This window comes from Oncorhynchus gorbuscha, linkage group LG24, assembly GCF_021184085.1.
Source record: "Oncorhynchus gorbuscha isolate QuinsamMale2020 ecotype Even-year linkage group LG24, OgorEven_v1.0, whole genome shotgun sequence".
Classification (NCBI taxonomy): Eukaryota; Metazoa; Chordata; class Actinopteri; order Salmoniformes; family Salmonidae; genus Oncorhynchus; species Oncorhynchus gorbuscha.
The window spans coordinates 11027850-11051186 of record NC_060196.1 but is presented as its reverse complement, the minus strand read 5'-3'; the positions used below and the strand labels follow the sequence as shown (position 1 = coordinate 11051186).

At 42.3% G+C, this 23337-nt stretch overlaps 5 protein-coding genes across 11 annotated transcripts in view; 3 read left to right on the top strand and 2 right to left on the bottom strand.

The window, feature by feature from the left end:
• LOC124012438 (zinc finger protein 606-like) overlaps window positions 1-23337 on the top strand; it is a 1040669-nt gene that overhangs the window by 544653 nt on the left and 472679 nt on the right. The window lies entirely within an intron of this gene.
• Window positions 1-23337, top strand: part of LOC124012437 — a 971157-nt gene that overhangs the window by 511317 nt on the left and 436503 nt on the right. The gene's annotated exons all lie outside the window — the stretch shown is intronic.
• The window catches only part of LOC124012433 (neurotrophin receptor-interacting factor homolog), a 162804-nt gene that overhangs the window by 17529 nt on the left and 121938 nt on the right, over window positions 1-23337 (bottom strand). The gene's annotated exons all lie outside the window — the stretch shown is intronic.
• LOC124012455 (zinc finger protein 585A-like) lies at window positions 9339-20538 on the bottom strand. Of its 2 annotated transcripts, none has more exons than XM_046326090.1 (3): window positions 17257-20538; window positions 11191-11321; window positions 9339-11037 (listed from the first exon to the last, which is right to left on the bottom strand). In XM_046326090.1, exons 1-3 carry the CDS (start codon window positions 17264-17266, stop codon window positions 9772-9774), a joined length of 1407 nt encoding a protein of 468 aa, XP_046182046.1. In that variant the 5' UTR covers window positions 17267-20538; the 3' UTR covers window positions 9339-9771. The 2 variants fall into 2 exon arrangements, with proteins under 2 accessions (XP_046182046.1, XP_046182045.1); XM_046326089.1 differs by lacking the exon at window positions 17257-20538 and adding an exon at window positions 11707-13007 and having other exon boundaries at window positions 9343-11037.
• On the top strand, window positions 11710-22751 carry LOC124012479 (zinc finger protein 184-like). 5 transcript variants are annotated; one of them, XM_046326134.1, is made up of 7 exons: window positions 11716-12075; window positions 15695-15795; window positions 18314-18571; window positions 18788-20305; window positions 20977-21107; window positions 21304-21468; window positions 21716-22751. In XM_046326134.1, the coding sequence occupies exons 4-7, from the start codon at window positions 20017-20019 to the stop codon at window positions 21746-21748; spliced, it is 618 nt and encodes a 205-aa protein (XP_046182090.1). In that variant the 5' UTR covers window positions 11716-12075; window positions 15695-15795; window positions 18314-18571; window positions 18788-20016; the 3' UTR covers window positions 21749-22751. The 5 variants fall into 5 exon arrangements, with proteins under 5 accessions (XP_046182086.1, XP_046182087.1, XP_046182085.1 ...); XM_046326130.1 differs by having other exon boundaries at window positions 11710-13668; window positions 21304-22751; XM_046326131.1 differs by having other exon boundaries at window positions 11711-13262; window positions 21304-22751.

Genomic DNA, 23337 nt, shown 5'->3' with positions numbered 1-23337 from the left:
TCGTTCAGGGGCAGATCAACATATTTTCACCTTGTCAGCGCGGGGGATCCAATCTTGCAACCTTACAGTTAACTAGTCCAACGCAATAACGACCTGCCTCTCTCTCGTTGCACTCTACAAGGAGACTGCCTGTTACGCAAATGCAGTAAGCCAAGGTAAGTTGCTAGCTAGCATAAAAAACAATCAATCATAATCACTAGTTAACTACACATGGTTGATGATATTACTAGATATTATCTAGCGTGTCCTGCGTTGCATATAATCTGACTGAGCATACAAGTATCTAAGTATCTGACTGAGCGGTGGTAGGCAGAAGCAGGCGTATAAACATTCATTCAAACAGCACTCTCGTGCGTTTTGCCAGCAGCTCTTCGTTGTGCGTTAAGCATTGCGCTGTTTATGACTTAAAGCCTATCAACTCCCGAGATGAGGCTGGTGTAACCGAAGTGGAATGGCTGGCTAGTTAGTGCGCGCTACTCACTCTGAGCCTTGGGGTGGTTGTTTCCCTTGCTCTGCATGGGTAACGCTGCTTCGATGTGGTGGCTGTTGTCGTTGTGTTGCTGGTTCGAGCCCAGGGAGGAGCGAGGAGAGGGATGGAAGCTATACTGTTACACTGTCAATACTATAGTGACTATAAGAACATCCAATAGTCAACGGTTAATTAAATACAAATGGTAAAGAGGGAAATAGTCCTATAATTCCTATAATAACTACAACCTAAAACTTCTTACCTGGGAATATTGAAGACTCATGTTAAAAGGAACCACCAGCTTTCATATGTTCTCATGTTCTGAGCAAGGAACGTTAACGCTAGCCTTCTTTACAAAACACATATTGCACTTTTACTTTCTTCTCCAACACTTTGTTTTTGCATTATTTAAACCAAATTGAACATGTTTCATTATTTACTTGAGGCTAAATTGAATTTGTTAATGTATTATATTAAGTTAAAATAAGTGTTCATTCAGTATTGTTGTAATTGTCATTATTACAAATACATAAACAAAACAAAAAATCATAATCGGCCGACCTCTAGTAAGTTCATACCCCAACCAGAAGCCATGGATTACAGGCAACATTCACACTGAGCAAAACCGGGTAGAGCTGCCGCTTTCAAGGAGCAGGACTCTAACCTGGAAGCTTAAAAGAAATCCCGCAATGCCCTCCGACGAACCATCAAACAGGCAAAGCGTCAATACAGGACTGAGATTGAATCGTACTACACCGGCTTCGGCGCTTGTCGGATGTGGCAGGGCTTGCAAACTATTACAGACTACAAAGGGAAGCACAGCCGAGAGCTGCCCAGTGACACAAGCCTGCCAGAGGAGCTAAATAACTTCTTTGCTCGCTTCGAGGCAAGTAACACTGAAACATGCATGAGGGCATCAGCTGTTCCGGACGACTGCATGGTCACGTTCTCCGCAGCCGACGTGAGTAAGACCTTTAAACAGGTCAACATACACAAGGCCACTGGGGCAGACGGATTACCAGGACGTATACTCCGAGCATGCGCTGACCAACTGGCAAGTGTCTTCACTGACATTTTCAAATTCTCCCTGTCTGAGTATGTAATACCAACATGTTTCAAGCAGACCACCATAGTCCCTGTGCCCAAGAACACTAAGGTAACCTGCCTAAATGACTACCGATCCATAGCACTCACATCTGTAGCCATGAAATGCTTTGAAAGGCTGGTCATGGCTCACATCATCACTATTATCCCAGAAACCCTAGACCCACTCCAATTTGCATACTGCACCAACAGATCCACAGATGATGCAATCGCTATTGCACTCCACACTGCCCTTTCCCACCTGGACAAAAGGAACACCTATGTGAGAATGCTATTCATTGACTACATCTCAGTGTTTAACACCATAGTGCCCTCAAAGCTCATCACTAAGCTAAGGACTCTGGGACTAAACACCTCCCTCTGCAACTGGATCCTGGACTTCTTGACTTCCGCTCCCAGGTGGTAAGGGTAGGTAACAATACATCTGCCACGCTGATCCTCAACATGGGGTCCCCTCAGGGGTGAGGGCTCAGTCCCCTCCTGTACTCCCTGTTCACTCATGACTGCACTGCACGGCCAGCACGCCCCCATTCTCATCGACGGGGCTGTAGTGGAGCAGGTTGAGAGCTTCAAGTTCCTTGGCATCCACATCAACAACAAACTAATATGGTCCAAGCACACCAAGACAGTCATGAAGAGGGCACGACAAAATGTATTCCCCCTCAGGAGACTGAAAAGATTTGACATGGGTCCTCAGATCCTCAAAAGGTTTAACAGCTGCACCATTGAGAGCATCCTAACGGGTTGCATCACTGCTTGGTATGGCAACTGCTCGGCCTCCGACCGCAAGGCACTACAGTACATCACCTTCCTGCCATCCAGGACCTCTATACCAGGCGGTGTCAGAGGAAGGCCCTAAAAATTGTCAAAGACTCCAGCCACCCTAGTCATAGGCTGTTCTCTCTGCTACCGCATGGCAAGCGGTACCAGAGTGCCAAGTCTAGGTCCAAGCGGCTTCTAAACAGCTTCTACCCCCAAGCCATAAGACTCCTGAACAGCTAATCAAATGGCTACCCAGACTATTTGCATTGCCCCCACCCTCTTCTACGCTGATGCTACTCTCTGTTATTATCTATGCATAGTCACTTTTATAACTCTACCTACATGTACTTAATTATCTCAATTACCTCAACACCGGTGCCCCCCGCAAAATGACACATTGACTCTGTACCGGTACCCCTTGTATATATCCCCGCTATTTTTATTTACTGCTGCTCTTGAATGATTTGTTTTTCTTATCTCTTATTATTTTCTTAAAACTCCATTGTTGGTTAAGGGCTTGTAAGTAAGCATTTCACTTCAAGGTCTACACCTGTTGTATTCGGCACATGTGACAAATAAAGTTGGATTCGATTTAAAACAATTTGGAAAAAAAATTCAACAGAATGTGATGTTATTATCTTTGACATTTGTTTTAGAAAGTTGTATTAAGAATACTGGTCCGAAGTAACAATTTGTCATATAGTCAATGCTTTTCTGGATTTCCTGAATCAGAGATGCACTGAACTGAATTGTTATTCTGATCTGCCATTTCTCGATGTTATGGTGGAGATGGTATCCAGATGCATGAAAGGGATAATTTGACCAAATGGTGTGGATCTCAAAATCCCCTCTAACCGGCTGAGGAAATGGTGTTCACTATGGCCCTGTCCTGCACACTTCTATCGAGAGACCTGAGTCTGAGCCAGCAACCGGTGTACAGCATCCAGTTAAAGCTATCGACTGCCTTTTTTCTCATGCCTTTTCTCTCAGGAGTGCAAAAGAAGTCCACGTGGAGTAAGCATGAAGAGATTCATTCCAAAATGTTTCTCATATTGCTGGTATACTGGGTTTGGTCAACTGTGCCTTTAATTGAATCAGACTTGTCTAAAATTGTTCATTGGGGTATCAGGTTGACACACTGCAAAATTTATAGTAATTTAGGCTAAGAATGCATTGAGATACTGATCTGTAATTCTAACCCTGATGAGAGAGTTAATTATAAGTTGAATATATTGTATGTTAATATAAATGTACATTCTGCCAGTGTTGAAGTATGTTAAATTGAGGATTTTAATTTTGAGTGACAGTACCAATGTGAATCACTGAGCAATATCATTCAACATTTTTGTTGGATAATTAATTGGGTTTTAATTATGATTTGGAAGCTGAATGATTTTTTTACCTGACTGATTGATTTGAGTAAGTTGTAGTATGTTAATTGGGGGAATTAATGTATTATGGATTGATTGTTGTTATGCTAATGATGACATGGGTAAAGAAGTTGGGTACTATTTTGAGACTTTTCTCAGCATGCCTTGGTGAATGGAGAGGTGAACTCTGATCCTGAGAGTGAAAGTGATCCTAATCTATTTGATTTATATCCATTGCCAAATTACAATTTTTGATGATAATACTCGGGAACTATAGCAGGTTTATGCTAATGGTACATAGAGTCCATAGGCGACGCCTTATACATATTGGGATCACGATGCTTGTCCCGAAGTCATGTTCATTAGGCACTAAAGAAAGAAATGTGACAAACAGGGAGCCACTACCTGGATTTGTCCAGCAAGATATGCTAATTTAACTTTCTACAGATGGTTCTATTGGGATGGAAATGGTTATTTCTACCATGCTGACCAATGCTCAGTATCGACATGATTAAATGTTTTGTACTGATGGAAAATGTACTCTTGATTTAGATGGCTAAGAATTTTTCAAACAATATTTAATGTTTATATCATTCCCAATGAAGGATATTTTATATTAAGGTAAAAACTCAGTGAACCAACAGATGATCATTTACAATGATATACTAGTGCAAGGAAGTTAAGTTGTTTGAGGCCTCATTTGGTTTCCTCGTCTGTGTAATGTCTTGTAATTTTGCAATTAAGTTGAGAGAATTGTCAAAATGGGGGAAAGTGGTAGCATAATTACAAGATTGTTTTAAAATTTTTATTTAACCTTTATTTAACTAGGCAAGTCAGTTAAGAACAAATTCGCTTGTTAGGCTGCTATGTTATTCAGAGCGTTGGTGACTGCAACTGTGCTGTCAGATTGTCCATTTGTAAATTTCTAGCGTTTAGAGCTCACACTGGACACTCTGGCCGTTCTGACCTCACAACGGCAGTCAAGCACCCAAGCTAACATTGGCTAGCTACATCCAGACAGATAATGAGAGAACACCCCACTCTGACCATTTTATTGGACCTAGCAGAGCTGTTTAGGCTGTTTTCATATTATCCAGAGCGATGGTGACTGTAACTGTGCAGCTGGCAACAATATAATTTAGCTTTTTTCCCAACGTTTACTGACACCGGCCATTTTCAACGGGTGTTGAGCGTTCGTAAATTCATCTAGCCATGATTTGCTGTCTTTTTCTCTGGCTAAACCAACTAGGTTTGTAATTTAACCATTTTATTTGTATTTACAGACAGCATACAAGTTTGTTATTAAGGCACATGAAAGTTCACGTTAGAGAAAGCATTTCTGAACTTATTTGACCACTTTAGTTGTGGTACAAAACCTTATTGAAACATATAGGCCTATGGGCTAGGCTACATGAGGTGTGTGACTACGATTCGAAAAAGTCGCAAAAAAATGCATTGTTTCTTATGCTAGGCATCATTCATAAGTGATAGGCTAATATTGCCACCCATCAGACTATTCTTGATTTAATCTTGCCTTTACATATTATTCAAGTATATGTGTGAAATTTGTTTTGATATAGAATGGACCATTATCATGCACCTGTATCGAAACAGGGTCAGCAGGAGAAAATACATGTCATCTATGCACTTAAATACCGAATGGAGGACACTTCCCCGTGGTTTATTTTCATGCCTAGCCTATAGAACGCCGATGCTCCTATTTTTAAGAGGCCATCACTCTGTTTTCTCACGCAATTGCATGGCCTTTTGAAATGTTGCACAACATGAGCTCATGGGAGCTCAAGAAGTGTTTGATTAGATTTTTGAATACATTTGCATTGATTTCAGTGTGATTAGAGGGACAATAGAGTGCTGAGTACCAGGCAGTTAGCACGTTTAGTTGGCTACTAATGACCATCAGCAGCATCAGAGCTTGGGGAAGCCTAATTACCGCGACTAAACGGTCACGTGGAATTTGACTGCCTTCATGACTCGTGACCGCCGGTGTGGCGGTAATACGGTCACCGCAACAGCCCTAGGTTTACTTATATTTCAACAACCAACTTTACTTGACTGTGATCAGATAAAAATGTTATCCATTGTCACTGATTGTAAATTGTACCAAAAAAAAATAGTCTAGTCTGGAGTAGACCTTGTGGACTGGAAAGTAAAATGTATACTCTGTCTACTGGATGTAGTATTCGCCAGATGTCTACAAGCCCATTGTTAATGATCATATCTAATAGTAATATTCTAGGTTTTGTATTTCTGGGAAACTGTATAGTCGACACTGAATATCAGGAAAAAGCAAAGGCATATCCTCATTATTTAATCATTATTTAACTAGGCAAGTCAGTTAAGATCAAATTCTTATTTACAATGACGGCCTACAAGCCCAAACCCGGACGATGCTGGGACAATTGTGCGCCGCCCTATGGGACTACCAATCACGGCCGGTTGTGATACTGCCCAGGATCGAACCAGGGTCTGTAGTGATGCCTCTAATACAGATGCAATGCCTTAGACTGCTGTTCCACTCAGCAGCCCATAAATATTCACAATAAGCACTTCTGCATTGCCCAATATAACATGTTTGAAAATGAATTGACAGTTGAGCATACTGAGACTTTAACTTGTGCTTAATAGTATTATTGAACAGCACTGCCATTCCCCTTGCTTTGGGTGATTATAATACTATTTTGAAGATAAATACACAACGCAGAGGATGAGAACATGAGAGTACTAAAAACTAAATAGAGTACTAATGGTCAATAGGGAATTGTCAATGGAAATGGTTGGTTTTCAGTTAAACAGCTGTTTAGAATCTTTGGAATGTCAGTCCTGAACTCAGAGCTACGTGTGCCATGTTTTCATTGGTCTGTACATTGAGTCTGGAACAGAATACTTGTTATTTGGCCATTGGCCCAGTTGTACTGCAAGGTCATCTGATTGGTCAACCCCAGGCTAGGGTGAGGGGTTATAAGTGGCATCCTGTTTCTTTGTTCTGTGGAGAAAATCTGAGGACAGGGGGAATGAACATCTACCTCCCAGCATAACATCTATGATTTGTCCTTTTCAAATAAATCTATTTTTCTCCCACTGATTTGTTTTGGAGTTTGTGTTATTGAAGAATAACATCAACTGCTAACAGTGAGTAAGATGTTAAATATATTTCTCATTCAAAATCTTTCTTCATTTGTTCCAAGACTTGTCCCATTAAATTAGTTTCTAGCAACAGTAAACAAATGTCATGGCTGTAGTACCATAGGATGAAGTAACCTCTCAGAGTAGGAGTGATCTAGGATCAGTTTAGCCTTTTAGATCATAATGAGTAAGGTTATTTGGATAGATCAGCACTCTTACTCTGAGACTTTGTGGATACGGGCCCAAATCTAGTCTCAAAGGCCCAGTGCAGTCAAATATGTATAATTAACTGTATTTTATATCCATTTCCACACTATTAGGTTTGAAAAATACTGTAAAATAGTGAAAATTATGAAAATGTTGTTTCGTGTAAGAGCTGTTGAAAAAGTCTGCCTGAAATTTCAGCCTGTTTTGGTGGGATGGAGTTTTGGCCTGCCTGGTGAAATCACCAGTTGGTAAATTGGTTAAATGGATACTTTGGTATATTTGGTGATTTCATAATTACCCAGTCAGACAAACTCATGGATACCATTTTTATGTCTCTGCATGCAGTTTGAAGGAAGTTGAAGGTAGCATATACCTTAGTTTAGTTAGTTTAGTGCAATTGCTAAGTCTATGGGTATCTACTAGCCCGCTCCTCTCAAAGGCAGGGAAATAGACATTGTAACTACTCCAAAGCTAGGTGGTTCACACTTTGTACTCTTATGTTAACGTTAGTTGTTTGAAAAACATGTATTTTTGTAAATATTTTCTCCTAACTATGCATTTCATTAATCCGCTGTGACAGTGGGTGCAAGGACAGGCTGTGCGCAAGTGTCAACACAGCTAAGACAGCGGGACAATGACAGTTTTGAATGAGTTTGCTAGATATCAAGTAAACAAAGTATGAGAAGAGTACATCAACAATAAACCCCACAGTCAAAACGTATTTAGACCAGGATGAGAGAGAACGATGTAATGTGTTGAAATGCGGTGTGTTTTGATGTTGGTTGAGTGTGATGTGTTGTAAAGAAATAATTATTTTGTTTTAAATAAGACGTTTTTCTCAAGAGTAGAAGTGCTGATCGAGGATCAGGGCCCAGATTCACAAAACCTTCCTAAGCAGAAACGTGTTCTTAACTGCCATTTTTTCCTTAACTATAGACATAAGAAAGTTAAGGAAAGCTGCTATTCCTCAAAAAGGTTATTGGAAATGTTCTTACACTATTTCTAATGTTTCTCCTTAAGCAAAAAGTTAAGAAGAAATTAGATTCTTGAAAATAAAGTTATTGGAAATGTTCTTAATTCCATCATAGCTAAACTCTTGTCTTAAACTCAAGGCATTGAGAGAAAAAGCTCATGAAAGCAATTGAACATGTTTAATTCACTCTCAAACGTCATCTGAAAGTTCAGCATTGATTATATTAAACCCAAGAACAGTTCTCAGTACAAAATATGCTAACATGATTGCCATTGCTAGCTAAATATCTAGATAAAACGGTTGCCTAGCAACAAATGTCTTAAGAAGACATTGTTGAGGAATTGCACTAACTATCTTATGAATTAAGAACAAGAAGGGTCCCCCAAAAATTCTTAAGATAGTTTGTAAGTTTTTGCGTAAGATGTGTTTTGTGAATCTGGGCCCAGGTCCCCACCTGTCTATATATTCATTATGATCTAAAAGGCAAAACTGATCTTAGCTCAGCACTCCTACTCTAAAATGCTTTGTGGATACGGGCTCTGACCAAACACCATTCAGACAGTAGTTCACAGTGCACTCACCTCAGTGAGACTGTGTGTGGTCCTGTGCTGCTCAGCTGTTTCCTCTGTGGGTTCAGGAGGAGGTGTAGTCTCGTTGTCCTCCATGACCATGGTCCCCTCAGGGTTCCCCAGACCCTCCTCACACCCCTCCTCCTCCTTCACCAGCAGCACCTCTGGACCCTCCTGGAAGAGACAGGTGATACAGATTACACAGACATACACTCCCTCAGGTACGTACACAGATAAACACAATTTCAACATGGAGTGCTTACCCATCCCCACTACGTTCGAGTCCTATACTGTAGTTACAGAATGACTTAATTGTTTTTAAACCCATCATGGTGGACATAAATATGTTGAGGGTACAAATGATAAGCTATGATAAGTCAAAAGTCAACATCAGACAAACCTGACTAAAATCTTTTGACGTGTACAGTAGGTTTTTGTTAGGTATTGGTTGTCGCTGATTAACACAGCCACACAATAAAAATTGGCTATAACAAACATTAATGAAAACAAAAATGTGCTTTTTGGTTTTAATTTAAGATTAGGCATAAGGTATAGCAGTGTAGTTAAGTTTATAATCTAATTTTAAGAAGATACATTTTAGAAATAGGCAGGGTTTAGCCATAATCATGATTTTGTTAACTAGTGACTAACTTGGCTATGAAGCGCTGTAATGTGTATGCAGAATAGGGTGAGATAAGATGTGATGTATACTCAATGAAAGTCTTAGAATGGAAATGACCATTTTGTGTTTATTAAACATAAACAAGTTTTAAATACACCATATGAAAACCACACACATACACAAACAAAAAAATCTGCATGACCTAGATAAACTACATACATTTTCTCTTAGGAAAATTCTTAGGGAATTTTCTCATACATCTTTGTCTTAGGAAAAAGATGAAGTAGTTGAATGAAAGTAAGGAACTAGGCATTTGTGAACATTATATAGGCACCACAGAACAAACACAATATGTAACTGACTTTCCCGGCTTAAATATACCATATTTAACACACAATGTTTGGATGCAATATTCTACCCAGAAATATTCAACACTGAAATCTATTACTATCGTTATCTTTTGCTGACAACAACGAAAATTAATCTTTGCCTTTAATGCAGGGATTGAGCTAAACATCAGAAGCTATCGAGTGTAATGGTTACTTTCTATGCTATAGAGAGGAATGGTGTTTCTGCTGGTGTATCCTAAGGTAGCTCCTCTCTGAGAACCTCTTCCTGCAGTGCGTACAGGCAAATGGCCTCTCTTCCGTGTGAACCTTCAGGTGCATCTTCAGCTGGTGCTGGCGGGAAAACTTCTTCTCACAGTGGAGGCAACTGAAGGGTTTTTCCCCTGTGTGGACCCTCTGGTGCCTCTTCAGGTCACCAGCCTGAGCAAAGCGCATTTGACACTGGCTACAGCTGAAGGGTTTCACCCCAGTGTGGACCCTCTGGTGCCTCTTCAGGTTGCCAGCCTCAGCAAAGCACATATGACACTGGGTACAGCTGAAGGGTTTCTCTCCTGTGTGGACCCTCTGGTGGATCTCCACCTTCTGGGGGCAGCTGAAGCCTTTGTTACAGAACATGCAGAGGAACCGTTTCTCTTTACTATTGCCAGATGTGGCTCCCCCTCCCTGAGCCTGGGCTCTAGCCATGTCGTTTGAGTTCAGTACTTGATTGAAAAGAACGCTGCCATGTGAATCGGAAAGTGCCTTCGACGTGAATACGGCATCATGATCCCTGAACGCGTGTAAAGGGGAGTGGGTCGTGACATTTAGATTTGTATCTAAGCTTCCCCTGTAATCAAATACATCTCTGTCCTGTGAGTGTCCGTCTCCTAGGTGACTATCTGCATTCCATATGGTAGGAGCATCGCCCTCCACTTTCACAGTTACATCATCTACCACTATAACCTCCCCTTTCTTATCTAGGCACCCTTCAGAGTATACACTACTACTGTACCGGTTCCATTCCCCTCTAGACAGATCAGTCTGTCTCTCTAAACCCAAGAGCATGTTGCCAGGGTTCATCTCTGTAGCGTAAGAACAAGATGGATCATCACCGCTAGTGTCGAACGTGTCACCATCTCCACGGGAATTAACCGTCCCCTGGCTCTGGTGAAATACCGGTAAGTATTCTGAGCCGGGAGCAGGACGACTGCCCATTCTCTCTGGGTCTGATGTGTGGTCAGATCCTGTGTGTAAGAGCCTTTGTGTTACAGTTAAAGTCTCTGTGTCTGTCTCTGACTTGAGGATGACGTTCAGCGTTCCACTGACCTCCGTGATCCTGCGTCGGGTCCTGGCCTGGGGCGCAGCGGTGAGATCCTCGGTGGCTACAGTGGGCGCCACTCCAGCCGGTGCTCCAGTCTGGTGCCGTTGGTCCTTCTCTCGTTCAGTCCTCTCCAGCTTGACCCCAGGACCTGCTGCATTTTCATCTGCAGACTGACACAAGAAAAGGCTATTACCGGTGCATGAGTAGAATTGGATAACAATGTTGTAGGGATGTGAGCAAGTGAATAGCAGAGGGGAGCCTTTCTGAAATAAACTGGCCACATTTGATGAACTGTAATTTTGATGTAATACTATTACACAAACCTCTATCACAATAAAGTGCTGGGTTGAGGTTACACTCCCCTCATCAACAGTGATTGGTTGGTCATCTCTCCACGCATTGTGTCCAGCAGGCTTCACAAAGCTCCTGTGCCCTCCAGTGAGATGTCCTTCACCTGAGTGAGTGATTGGGGGGAAAGAGGTACTGGTTAGGTACTGTCAATGCTGAACGCTATATTGTAGACTATTGACAGTTTTGACACTGTCTACAAAAGGATGTAAGGTAACACTTATAATTTCTTGATTTACTGTTCCATGCATCATATTGTTTTCTATTAGTAAATAATAGGAAATGCCAGTAAATCAATCTGGTCGGAATATGATATTGTTTTTCTGCAAGTTAGCTAAGTAACCTGGGGAATTATTGCATACTATCCCAAAACTGACCAATACCCAATTCTGATTAACCATATGTGTTAAACACATCTAACGTCACACATGCGCAGATGTGATCTGGGCGACAGGCCCCGCAGCATCGGCCTTCTGCAAAATGTAGCCAACCTCTTGTCATTCCTTTGTATCGGTCGAGGATCTTGACACTACTGGGACCACTGGCGAGGACGCGCTCTCGCGTCGTTCTCTCTGCGCGCTCCCGTGCCACCTTCATTTCAAGTAGCTGTAGTTTTCTTCGCAACGCCCTGCTTTCATTCTGGCTTTGAGTTATTTCCAAACGAAACACTGCATAGTCATCGTCTACGAGTTTACAGATATCTGCCACGGCTGCATTCGCTAGCACCTCCATAATGGAGGCTATTTGAGTGTGAAAAACCATAGGCCTACAGTTAGCCATTGTTAGCAGCTAGCTAGCGTTACCTTAATAACATCTATCAACCAAGGCCTGTCTCCAACGCGAATTTAACACTGCCTGGGGTAAGTATGTGTGGCTGTGCAGTTACATAAGTAATATTTTGAGTTTCAAGGTGATAATAAAAGTATATATAACAACAATAAAAACGCTGCCGTGGATATTGTTCTTGGTTACTTTTCACTTCCGTTGACAGTTCTTCTTCAGTGGTTCTTAAATGGTTGGCAACCAACTTTAGTGATGCATTACTGCCACAAATTGAACTTGAGTGTGGACCAGAGACTGCGACAGTCAAAAGCCTAGTTCACATCCCTACCCAATTAAACCATTATACCTAAGGAAATGGAATACATTATTAAATAGAATATCACCTTAAGATTTTCTGAATGTGAAAGAGTAAGCTCTTCGATCCATGTGCGGATCGTTCAATCAATATCTGAACTTCTTGACCAGAACCCTGGCACCTTGGGTAAACCACTAGGAGCAGAGCCCCACGACATAGGACTGTCATTTAAGTCATTTACATTTAAGTCAAACGTTCACTCCGTGAGATTGACAATGAGAGAAAAATGAAAATTGTGTTTGTGAGAAGAGACTTTCATAATCTCTGCATGCACTCGGACTAATTTATTGCATTCGACAATGATTTTCAACTTGTTCAATATCAAGGTTTCAAGCTCTCAAGTTTAATTTCCAACCCTGTCTATGCACGATCAAAGTAGTTTATGCGCTTGCGCGACTGGTTTTCTTCGATACAAATCTGCTCGCGCTGTGATTTATATTCTTGCTTGCGTGCTCCATCTCAATTTGGCACTCATCTGATGAGAAGAGGTGCAATTTACATTGTTGCCTGTAATGGTTAATGGTTCAAATGAAAGAGATTTGTAATTTTTATGTATTTTTATTTAAGAAAGAAAGTTGTTCATTTTTTGTTGTTATATTTCACCCCCTTTTTCGATCTTGTCTCATCATTGCAACTCCCCAACGGGCTCGGGAGGCAAAGGTCGAGTCATGCCTTCTCCGAAACGTGACCCGCCAAACCGCGCTTCTTCACGCCAGCTGCACCAATGTGTCGAGGAAACACCGTTCACCTGACAACCGAAGTCAACCTGCAGGCGCCCGACAAGGAGTCGCTAACATGGATGACGCCCTCCCGACCCTGTAGTGACGCCTCTAGCACTGCAATGCAGTGTCTCACATGCTGACCACACCGCTTGTGGCCACCCACATCAGACAGGATCAGGACACGCAGGTTGAAATATCAAAACTAACTCTGAACCAACTGTATTAATTTGGGGACAGGTCGAAAAGCATTAAACATTTATGGCAATTTAGCTTGCTGTTGCTAGCTAATTTGTCCTGGGGTATAAACATTGGGTTGATAATTTGCCTGAAATGCACAAGGTCCTCTACTCTGACAATGAATCCACTGATAAAAGGGAAAATTGAGTTTGTTTCTAGTAATCTCTCCTCCTTCTTTGCACTTTATATGGCAGTTGGCAACCAACTTTAAGGTGCAGTACCAACAGGACTGGAGTGTGGACCTCAGTTCACCTTTCAATCACCCACGTGGATATAAGCTCCTAAAAACCAATGAGGATATGGGAGAGGCTATGCAGACGTGCGCAAGCAGTGCGGGTGCAATAATTGAATAACATGTATGTGCAAATTTATTTTCCAATGCTTGCGCAATTATACATGCGGACCACACTGCCCGCATCGTGTGCGCGAGCATGCAAAATAAACATTTTATAGATTGTCAATCATCAAATCATTGGAATAAGAAAAATGTTCAAGTCCGGGCTCTGGCTGGGCCACTCAAGGACATCAGAGACTTGTCCTGAATCCACTCCTACGTTGTCTTTGGCTGTGTGCCTAGGGTTGTTGACTCTAGACGTGACGCTTTGCTTTCAGGCCAAATTGTTCAACCTTGGTTTCATCAGATGAGAGAATCTTGTTTCTCGTGGTCTGAGAGTCTTTAGGGGCCTTTTGGAAAATTCCTAGCGGGCTGTCATGTGCCTTTTACTGAGGAGTGGCTTCAGTTTGGCCACTCTACTATAACGGCCTGATTGGTGGAGTGCTGCAGAGATGGTTGTCCATCTGGAAGGTTCTCCTATCTCCACAGAGGAACTCTGGAGCTCTGTCAGAGTGACCATAGGGTTCTTGGTCACCTCCCTGAATGATGGGAACTTTATATAGGTGTGTGCCTTTCCAAATCATGTCCAATCAATTGAATTTACCACAGGTGGACTTCAATCAAGTTGTAGAAATATCTCAAGGATGATCAATGGAAACAGGATGCACCTGAGCTCAATTTCGAGGCTCACAGCAAAGGGTCTGAATACTTATGTAAATAGGGTTAATTATTATTTTAAAAATGTGTACCCCCTTTTTTACTCCTCAATTTTGTGATTACAAACTTGCAACACTCAAAGGGCTCGGGAGAGGGCAAGTTCGAGTCATGCGTCCTCCGAAACATGACTTTGGTTGTCAGTTGAACAGTGTTTCCTCCGACGACACATGGTTCAGCTGGCTTCCGAGTTAAGCGAACAGGTGTTAAGAAGCGCGCTTAGGCGGGTCATGGTTCGGAGGACGCATGACTCGACCTTGCCTTCTCCAGAGTCCGTTGGGTGTTAATCTGATTAGGCTACTTCAAAAGTCCCCTCCACTCCACTCTAATATTTGATTAATGGAAAGAGACGTCTGTTGCAAAACATCAAAAAGTTTAATGATGTTCAAAGATTGACAAACCAAGCGATACTGAGTAGAGATGGATGTATTTTTTGTTTTTTCGAGATTGACATACTCTACTTGATTGTGGCGCTAACCGTGATGAGAAGAGCTAAAAATCGGTAATCGGTATTCAATTGTGCGTTGCTGATTGGTTGTGTATGGTGCATTCTTACAGAAACCTGTTGGTGCAAAATTCCTTACATATATTTGATATCATCATGAATATTAAAGCATCAAAATGTTGAAAATCTGACTTCTCTAGCTGATCATTATCTGCAGCCTGCTCTGATCATAGTGTAATGAGACAGGAAGGGAGAGTGGGTTTGTCGGTTGTGGTCCGCGAGTTAGCCCTGCGTGGCATGGACTGTGCCACAAAACCATTCTGAAGTGGTAAAGTTGATATCCAAGTTTACAAACAGGGTTGCATCACTTATTGTTATTCATGGTGTTCATAATCATTTTAGAGATCATTTTATGAGGGGGATGGTGTTTATTTTAACTGTCCCTAAACAATTCATTGTAATTTATGGCAAATTCATTAAACATGTAATTTAGACCCAATGTTTATTTGAGAACAGGCCTTTATTTGCTGAAATGTGTGCTGTTGTCCTGTTATTAAAAGGGACAGGCGGCGTTTAATTGAAGGTCAATATTCACAAAGCCTCTGAGTAGGAGTGCAGACCTAGGATCAGTTTTGCCTATTAGATCATAATGAATACTTTTACACTGAGAATATTTGTGGAAATGGGTCGCGGTCTTGATTAATTTCGTCTTAAGTGTGGGACCATTACTTTGAATTATAAAACCATTAGAGTGTCAAGTAATCAAATCAACTAGCATTTGCATAATACTCATAGCAATCCCTTATTGTCCAACCAGAAAATGCTCCATAGCAGGGTGCTCATATCAGATTTCTTGTTCCAACATCCTCTCACTCTGTGTCTCTTACAGTCAATAGAGATGGAGAATGGGAAGCATGATCTGTTGCTAGTCAAAGAGGAGATAAGAGGACGGACGAGCAAACATTGATCTGCTGAAGATGGAAGAGCAAGGTAAGGGGGAAATACATATAGCCTACATACAGTATATCTTGTCATGGACATTCATACTAAGTGACTGTCATTTCTTCAAACAATCATCTTTATTCAATATTGATTAATTATTGTAATAATGAAGCTGTCGATCCCACACTCTAAAATGTGTTGCAGAGGCTTAACCTTTACAGACAATGCTGGTTCTTATATAATTGACACTAAGAATGCTTAGTTATGGCTAGAAAGCCTTTGGTGCGGTTTCCCAGATGCAAGAATGATTAGACACTACGGGTTTTGTTCTATTCCTCTAGGTGCTCTCTCTCTCTCTCTCTCTCTCTCGGTTACACCCACCACATCTTATCTATGGAATGCCAGCTGTAGTTTTTTAGGCTCCTCTCAGTTCAAACAGACACAGATGAGAAAGTACTCATCAAAGCTGTTCGATGCATAAAAAGTATTATAACATATAACATCTTGTAATTTTTCTTTCACAATCTTCAATGGTAAAGTGATGCGCCTGGCTATTTTGTCTTTCATCATTCATAAAATTAAATCAATGCGACTTATGTTACAAAAACTCGCATTATAATGAATGAACTTGACTTACCACCTATTTGTGACCTATGTAGCAAAATGTTAAATTGTGTTTTTTACATTTGATAAAAGTAGAGAAACTGGTATATCATACAATGGGAAAGTAATTCTGCTTTGAAAGTTGATCAACTTAACCCCACTGTTGAGAAAATGGCCCTTGAATGTGTTGGTACACCTAATGGAGAGCTCTTCTTTGTCTACACCCATTCAGCATAGTTCACTCCCTCTTAAGCCTTAGCCCCACCCATCTCTTTAAGGATTCACATGTGAGGTCATGTGCTAAACAGAGTAAGGTAGCATAGTAAACAACCAAAGATTTCAAGACTTCAAAGCGGTGAAAGTAGTAGCAAAAAGTCATAGTAAAAATACACTATCTAGCCCTTGGCCTATAACCTAATTTGGCTTTGTGGCAGGTCATGTTGTTCTTCACATTACCGTCTCTGGTAAACACACACTATGTCAAATCAAATCCAAGTTTATTTGTCACATGCACAGGTTATAGAAGTTGTAAATGGTACAGTGAAATGGTTACTTGCATAGTGGAGTGTTTTGTTTAGGCAGGTAGCTAGCTAGGTAGCTAGCTAGCTAGCTAAACAATGAACCATAATCCCAACTCATACTACCCTGCACCATCCATAAATCTGCAGGTAGCTAAAGATAACCACCTTGGTTCAATGTTAGCCAGCTAGCTAAAATTAAGCTACAACTAGCAATGCAAATGGCTTTCTGAGAGACAAATAATATTGCTACACAGATCATACACGTATCGTTAGCTAGCGAGCCAGCCAGCTAATGTTAGCTAGCCAATAGTACACTTTAACTTGCATTGAAAACAACTTTCTGAAAAAATGTTTAACATATATGAAAATGTAGCTAGACTCTTACCCGTATACATGGATGAACGATTCTCCCTCTCTTGTCATGGATGCCATGGTTGGCCTTAGTTTGAAATGTAATCCAGAGACAGTTGTTTTATACAACCTCCTTGGGGGCCTCTTTTCGACTCCCTTCGCAATTGCAATCATATTCTGCTTCCACCAGACATTCCACTGATTTCAAAACTTGGTCAACTTCTTCCATGACAACAACACTGTTGATCGCCGTTTCTTCCACATCACTGTCATCAGAAGACTACAATGTCTGGTTAAATGAAAATGTTTTTACCTAATGTAACAGTATAACTTTAGTCCGTCCCCTCGCCCATACCCGGGCGTCACCCAGGGACCCTCTGCACACATCAACAACAGTCACCCACGAAGCATCGTTACCCATCGCTCCACAAAAGCCGCGGCCCTTGCAGAGCAAGGGGAACCACTACTTCAAGGTCTCAGAGCAAGTGACGTCACAGATTGAAACGCTATTTAGCGCGCAAGTCAGGGATTTCCTCATTGTCTGATTCATTTTAAGAGTCCTAAAGTCAGCATGGCACGATCGTCCTCCAGAAACTCTTTCTCTCTGATCGTTGCCGATAGCGCCTGTTAAATTAAGGGCAGCAATGTTTCGAGCAGTAGCAACACTTGCAGTTCTTCATGACATCTTTCACAAATCTGTGGTAGAAATGATTATCAACACATACTGAGAAGCTCATGTTATAGACGGAAGCATGCTTACATGGCAGACCAATCCGAGCTCATCTCTCTGCATGTCCAGCCCATCCATTATCTTAGCCAATCATGGCTAGCAGGAAGGCTCCTGTCTCTTTCTGTGGCTAAACCAATTAGGGTCGCAATTTAACAATTGTAATTCATATTTACAGATGGCATACAAGTTTGTTATAAAGGCATATGAAAGTTTACATGTTCCAGAAGGCATTTCTGAACAAAAACACATTATGATAAAAAAAAAAAACATTTTGTTACGTTCAAATGCCTCCTGTGAAGTGATGACGTGACATACGCCTAGCTTCCTGAAACAGGTCACATTTTCTAACCTCTTTCTGTAGGTGGTTGGCTGGAGGCTAACAGAGGAGAGTGCGTATCCATCTTGGATTCCAAGACCCAGATGGGTGCAGCCAAGGGCCCAGGGGACGACATCACAGATCAGGCCAGGACCAGAGGCGACATAGTGGAGGTCAATGGATAGGACAGCGTCTTCAAAACTGGTCTGGGGACAACACTTTTCACCACAACCAGAAACTGATAGTTTAACACAAAACAACAACAACCTTCGTCTCCATGACAACATACTGGCTGAGACCAGGGTGAGGTGTAGATTTTGTCTTCTTCATTCTTGAATCAACACATATGGAATCCTTTTTTTTTACTTCAATGGCTCCATATTGTTAGGTACTTGAATCCCAGTTTTAGAGATGGGCTTGACTGTGGTTAACATTTTATAATTATCATGTTTCTGTGTGTACAGAACATTGTTTTTTAATATAAACCTTTATGCATTTCTGTAAAATTTGTGTTTACAGTCTGCAGTCCATGAAGACTGTTGACCTGTATTCGGTGTTGCTGGTGGGAGAGACTGGACCTCTGAGGTGGCTGGTCACAAACCCTGTCCCCGGATCAGGACACTGGATCAGGAGCCATCTCTCTTCCTTCCCGAGTCGGACCTGGCACCGAACCACTAGGGACAGAGACTTCACCACCACACAGATCACCACCAGTGGACAGGTGGACTGAACAACCTCAGTCCTGCTGGTCATCAGAGAGACAGAGGCTCCAGTCATGGATCCAGTCCACAGCCCAGACCCTTCTCTTCACAGTCTCAGAGCAGGGATGAAGCAGGACCTGGGGCTGATAGAGAGAGACCCTCCTGTTCCTATGATACAAACACCACAGTATCCAGGATGACCAGAACAGGTCACCCTGGACTTCAGCCTTCACAGAGAGTGGTGGGAGACTCCCCTGGTGGTAGTCTTATCAGGAAGTCTGTTTTCTCCCTCAGCTTCTCATCTAATGCCTCGTGACTGGGTTCATAGAAGGTCTGGGCCTGAACCTGGGTCTAGCCTTCCTCAATTAGAGTACCTCGTGGTTACCCCACCAATACAGACAGTACCAGGATGGGCATTCACAACAAAAGGTACAGTGCATTGACAAAGTATTCATACCCCTTCCCATTTTCCCCATTTTGTTACGTTACAGCCTTATTCTAAAATGCATACAATTTAAAATTGGGTGTTTATCGAACATATGATTAATTGTACTGCATAAACAAACAAAAAGACAAAGAAACTGGAGCTGAAAGGTTTTTGGGTTTCCAGGACTTCACTGCCGAAACATTGCAAAGAATACTGTCTGAAGATGCTCTTCTTCTCAGGCCCCAGAGCCTAAATAAAGGAGTACATTGAGTTTTGCCTTGTTGATAAGAGCGTCTGCTAAATGACTTAAATGTAAATGTATTTGTATTTTGTTAATTATTTGGGCTCATATACAGCCAAAACAGTAGGTGGCGGCATGCACCTATAGCATTTGTTTTCGGACCACCATAATATCAAAGAAGAAGACCCCGTATAGTAGGTGGCTACAATACACCAATAGGTGTAATCGAAAACTTTAAAGAAGAAGAACGGAAGTGAACAGTGACCAGAAACGAGCGTTGTTATTTAGACATTTAACATAATTACCCCAGGTGGTATTTAATTCGCGTTGGTCCCGGGTCTTTGTTTATAGATGCTATCTGGCTGCTGGTTAGCTAAAAATGGCTAACGTTAACTGTATGGTTTTTCACACTCAGATAGCCTCCGTCATGGAGGTTCTAGCGAATGCAGCCGTTGCAGAGATCTGTAAAGTCGTAGACGACGACTATGCAGTGTTTCGTTTGGAAATAACTCAAAGCCAGAAAGAAAACAGGGGATTGCGGAGGAAACTACAGCTACTGGAAATTAAGGTGGCACGTGAGCGCGCAGAGAGATTGGTGCGAGAGCGCGCACTCGCCAGTCGTCCCAGTAGTGTCAAGATCCTCGACAGATACAGAGGAATGGCAAGAGGTACATTTAGCAGAAGGCCGAGAGAGCGGAGGCTGTCGCCGTTCATATATAGCCTAGCCCATCCGGCCTTTTACATCGTTTGGCATCTTACGTCCAACTTTAATGTATTCGGCCAGCAATACAATTGGCCCCCATGGACCGGCTGGCACATAAAACATCTTCCATTCAGGCTGCAAAGGCTTCAGTTTCCTTCTTAACTTGAGTTAATGGCTCGTCTGTGGGGAAAACACGGACGAAATGTGCGTACTGTACTAATACAAATAATCCCACCACCACTTTCGGATGTTACACACCACGTGAGTCTGTCTACCCCTGGCAACATCCGGAAGTAGCATTAGCCACCCTAGAAGACATACATTTACATTTTACATTTAAGTCATTTAGCAGACGCTCTTATCCAGAGCGACTTACAAGACAGTACGCATTTTTTAAATTTGTGTCCTGTGATCGCGGTGGAGGCACTAGTAATGTTTTCAGTTTGGCTATTTGTTTCAAGTGTATTAGTCTATAAATAAATATTTTTTCCAAAATTCGTCATCTTTCCCATGTCTTATTCGACTAGTAGTTGTTCTGAAATGTTTATTGCTTGCCTACATTTTACTCCCTCCTCTATGTTTAATATAACACACATGCAAACTGAAAACTGTTTGTTTCCCCAATCACTTTCTCAGGTGAAGGACATCTAACTGGAGGCCACACAAGCTTTGTGAAGCCAGCAGGACACAATACATGGAGAGATGACCAACCAATCACAATTGATGAGGGGAGTAGAACCTCAACCCAGCACGTTATGATGATAGAGGTTAGTGTAATAGTATTACATCAAAATTACAGTACATCAAATGTGGCCAGTTCATTTCAGAATGGCACCCCTCAACTATTCACTTGCTTACATGTACATCTTTATCTGCCATAGGGGAGCTTGTGAGACTTCCCTACAACATTGTCATACAATTCAACTCATTTACCAGTAATAACCTCCACTTTTCTTGTGTCAGTCTGCAGATACAGGTCCTGGGGTCAAGCTGGAGAGGTCTGAAGGAGAGGAGGACCTACGGCAAAGCAGAGACATTCAGACTGAAATGGCTGGAGTGCCCCCTGTAGCCATGCAGGACCCCATGACAGCCCCAGTGCAGCCCAGAACCCGACACAGCATCACGGAGGTCAGTGGACCACTGAACACCGTCCTCAAGACAGAGACCGATACCAATACTTTAACTGTAACACACAGGCAGTTACACACAGGATCTGACCACAGATCAGACCCAGAGAGACTGGAGCCACTGGGCTGTCCTCCTGCTTCTGGCTCAGAGTATTTACCGATATTTCGCCATAGGACGGTTCATTCCATTGGGGATGGTGACGCGTTAGACACTGGTGGTAATGATCCGTCTTGTTCTTACGTTACAGAGATGGACCCTGGTAACATGCCCTTTGTTTTAGAGACACAGACTGATCTCTCAAGAGGGGACTGGAACCGGCACAGTAGTAGTGGATACTCTGAAGGGTGCCTAAATAAGAAAGGGGAGGATTTGGTCGTAGATGAAGTGGAGGGTGACGTTCCTCCCACATGGAATGCAGCTAATCACCTAGGAGACAGACACTCACAGGGCAGAGATTTCTTAGATTACAGGAAAAGCTTAGAGACAAATCCAGATGTCATTACCCACTCCCCTTTACATATGCTCGGGGATCGCGACCCAGTGTCCACGTCGATGGGGCCTTCCGATTCACATGGCCATGTCCATTTCGATCAGGCTCAGGGAGGGGGAGCCACATCAGGCAACAGTAAAGAGAAACGGTTCCTCTGCATGTTCTGTAACAAAGGATTCAGCTGCCTCCAGAAGGTGGAGATCCACCAGAGGGTCCACACAGGGGAGAAACCATTTAGTTGTACTCAGTGTCATATGCGCTTCACCCAGGCTGGCCACCTGAAGAGACACCAGATGGTCCACACAGGGGAAAAACCCTACAGCTGTACCCAGTGTCGCATGCGTTTCGCCCAGGCTGGTGACCTGAAGAGGCACCAGAGGGGTCACACAGGGGAGAAACCCTACAGCTGCCCCCTTTGTGAGAATAGGTTCTCAGAGAGGACCTACCTCAGGATACACCAGCAGAAAAAACATTCCACTCAATAGAAAATAACCATTCCACTTGATAGCTTCTGACTTGAGATCAAACCCTTCACTAAAGACAAGGATTCATTTTTATTTTTGTCAGCAGAAAAGACCCACAGATGCATTTGGAATAACGAGATTAACAGATTTCAGTGTTTAATTTTCCTGGGTAGAATATTGCATCCAGACATTGTGTGATATGTAAAGGCATATACAGTTGAAGTCGGAAGTTTACATACACTTAGGTTGGAGTCATTAAAACTCGTTTTTCAACCACTCCACAAATTTCTTGTTAACAAACTATAGTTTTGGCAAGTCGGTTAGGACATCTACTTTGTGCATGACACAAGTAATTTTTCCAACAATTGTTTACACACAGATTATTTCACTTATAATTTACTGTATCATAATAATTCATGTGAGTCAGAAGTTTACATATACTAAGTTGCTGGGCAACACGGAACCCAGTGGGCAACAAGAACCCAGTGGCCTCCATTCTTAAATGGGAGAAGTTTGGAACCACCAAGACTCTTCCTAGAGCTGGGCGCCCGGCCAAACTGAACAATCTGGGGAGAAGGGCGTTGGTCAGGCAGGTGATCAAGAACCCGATGGTCACTCTGACAGATCTCCAGAGTTTCTCTGTGGAGATGGGAGAACCTTCCAAAAGGACAACCATCCCTGCAGCACTCCACCAATCAGGCCTTTATGGTAGTGTGGCCAGACGGAAGCCACTCCTCAGTAAAAGACACATAACAGCCCGCTTGGAGTTTGCCAAAAAGCACCTAAAGGACTCTCAGACCATGAGAAGCATGGTCAGGACCTCAGACTTGGGCAAAGGTTCACCTTCCAACAAACTTAAGCACACAGCCAAGACAACGCAGGAGTGGCTTCGGGACAAGTCTCTGCATGTCCTTG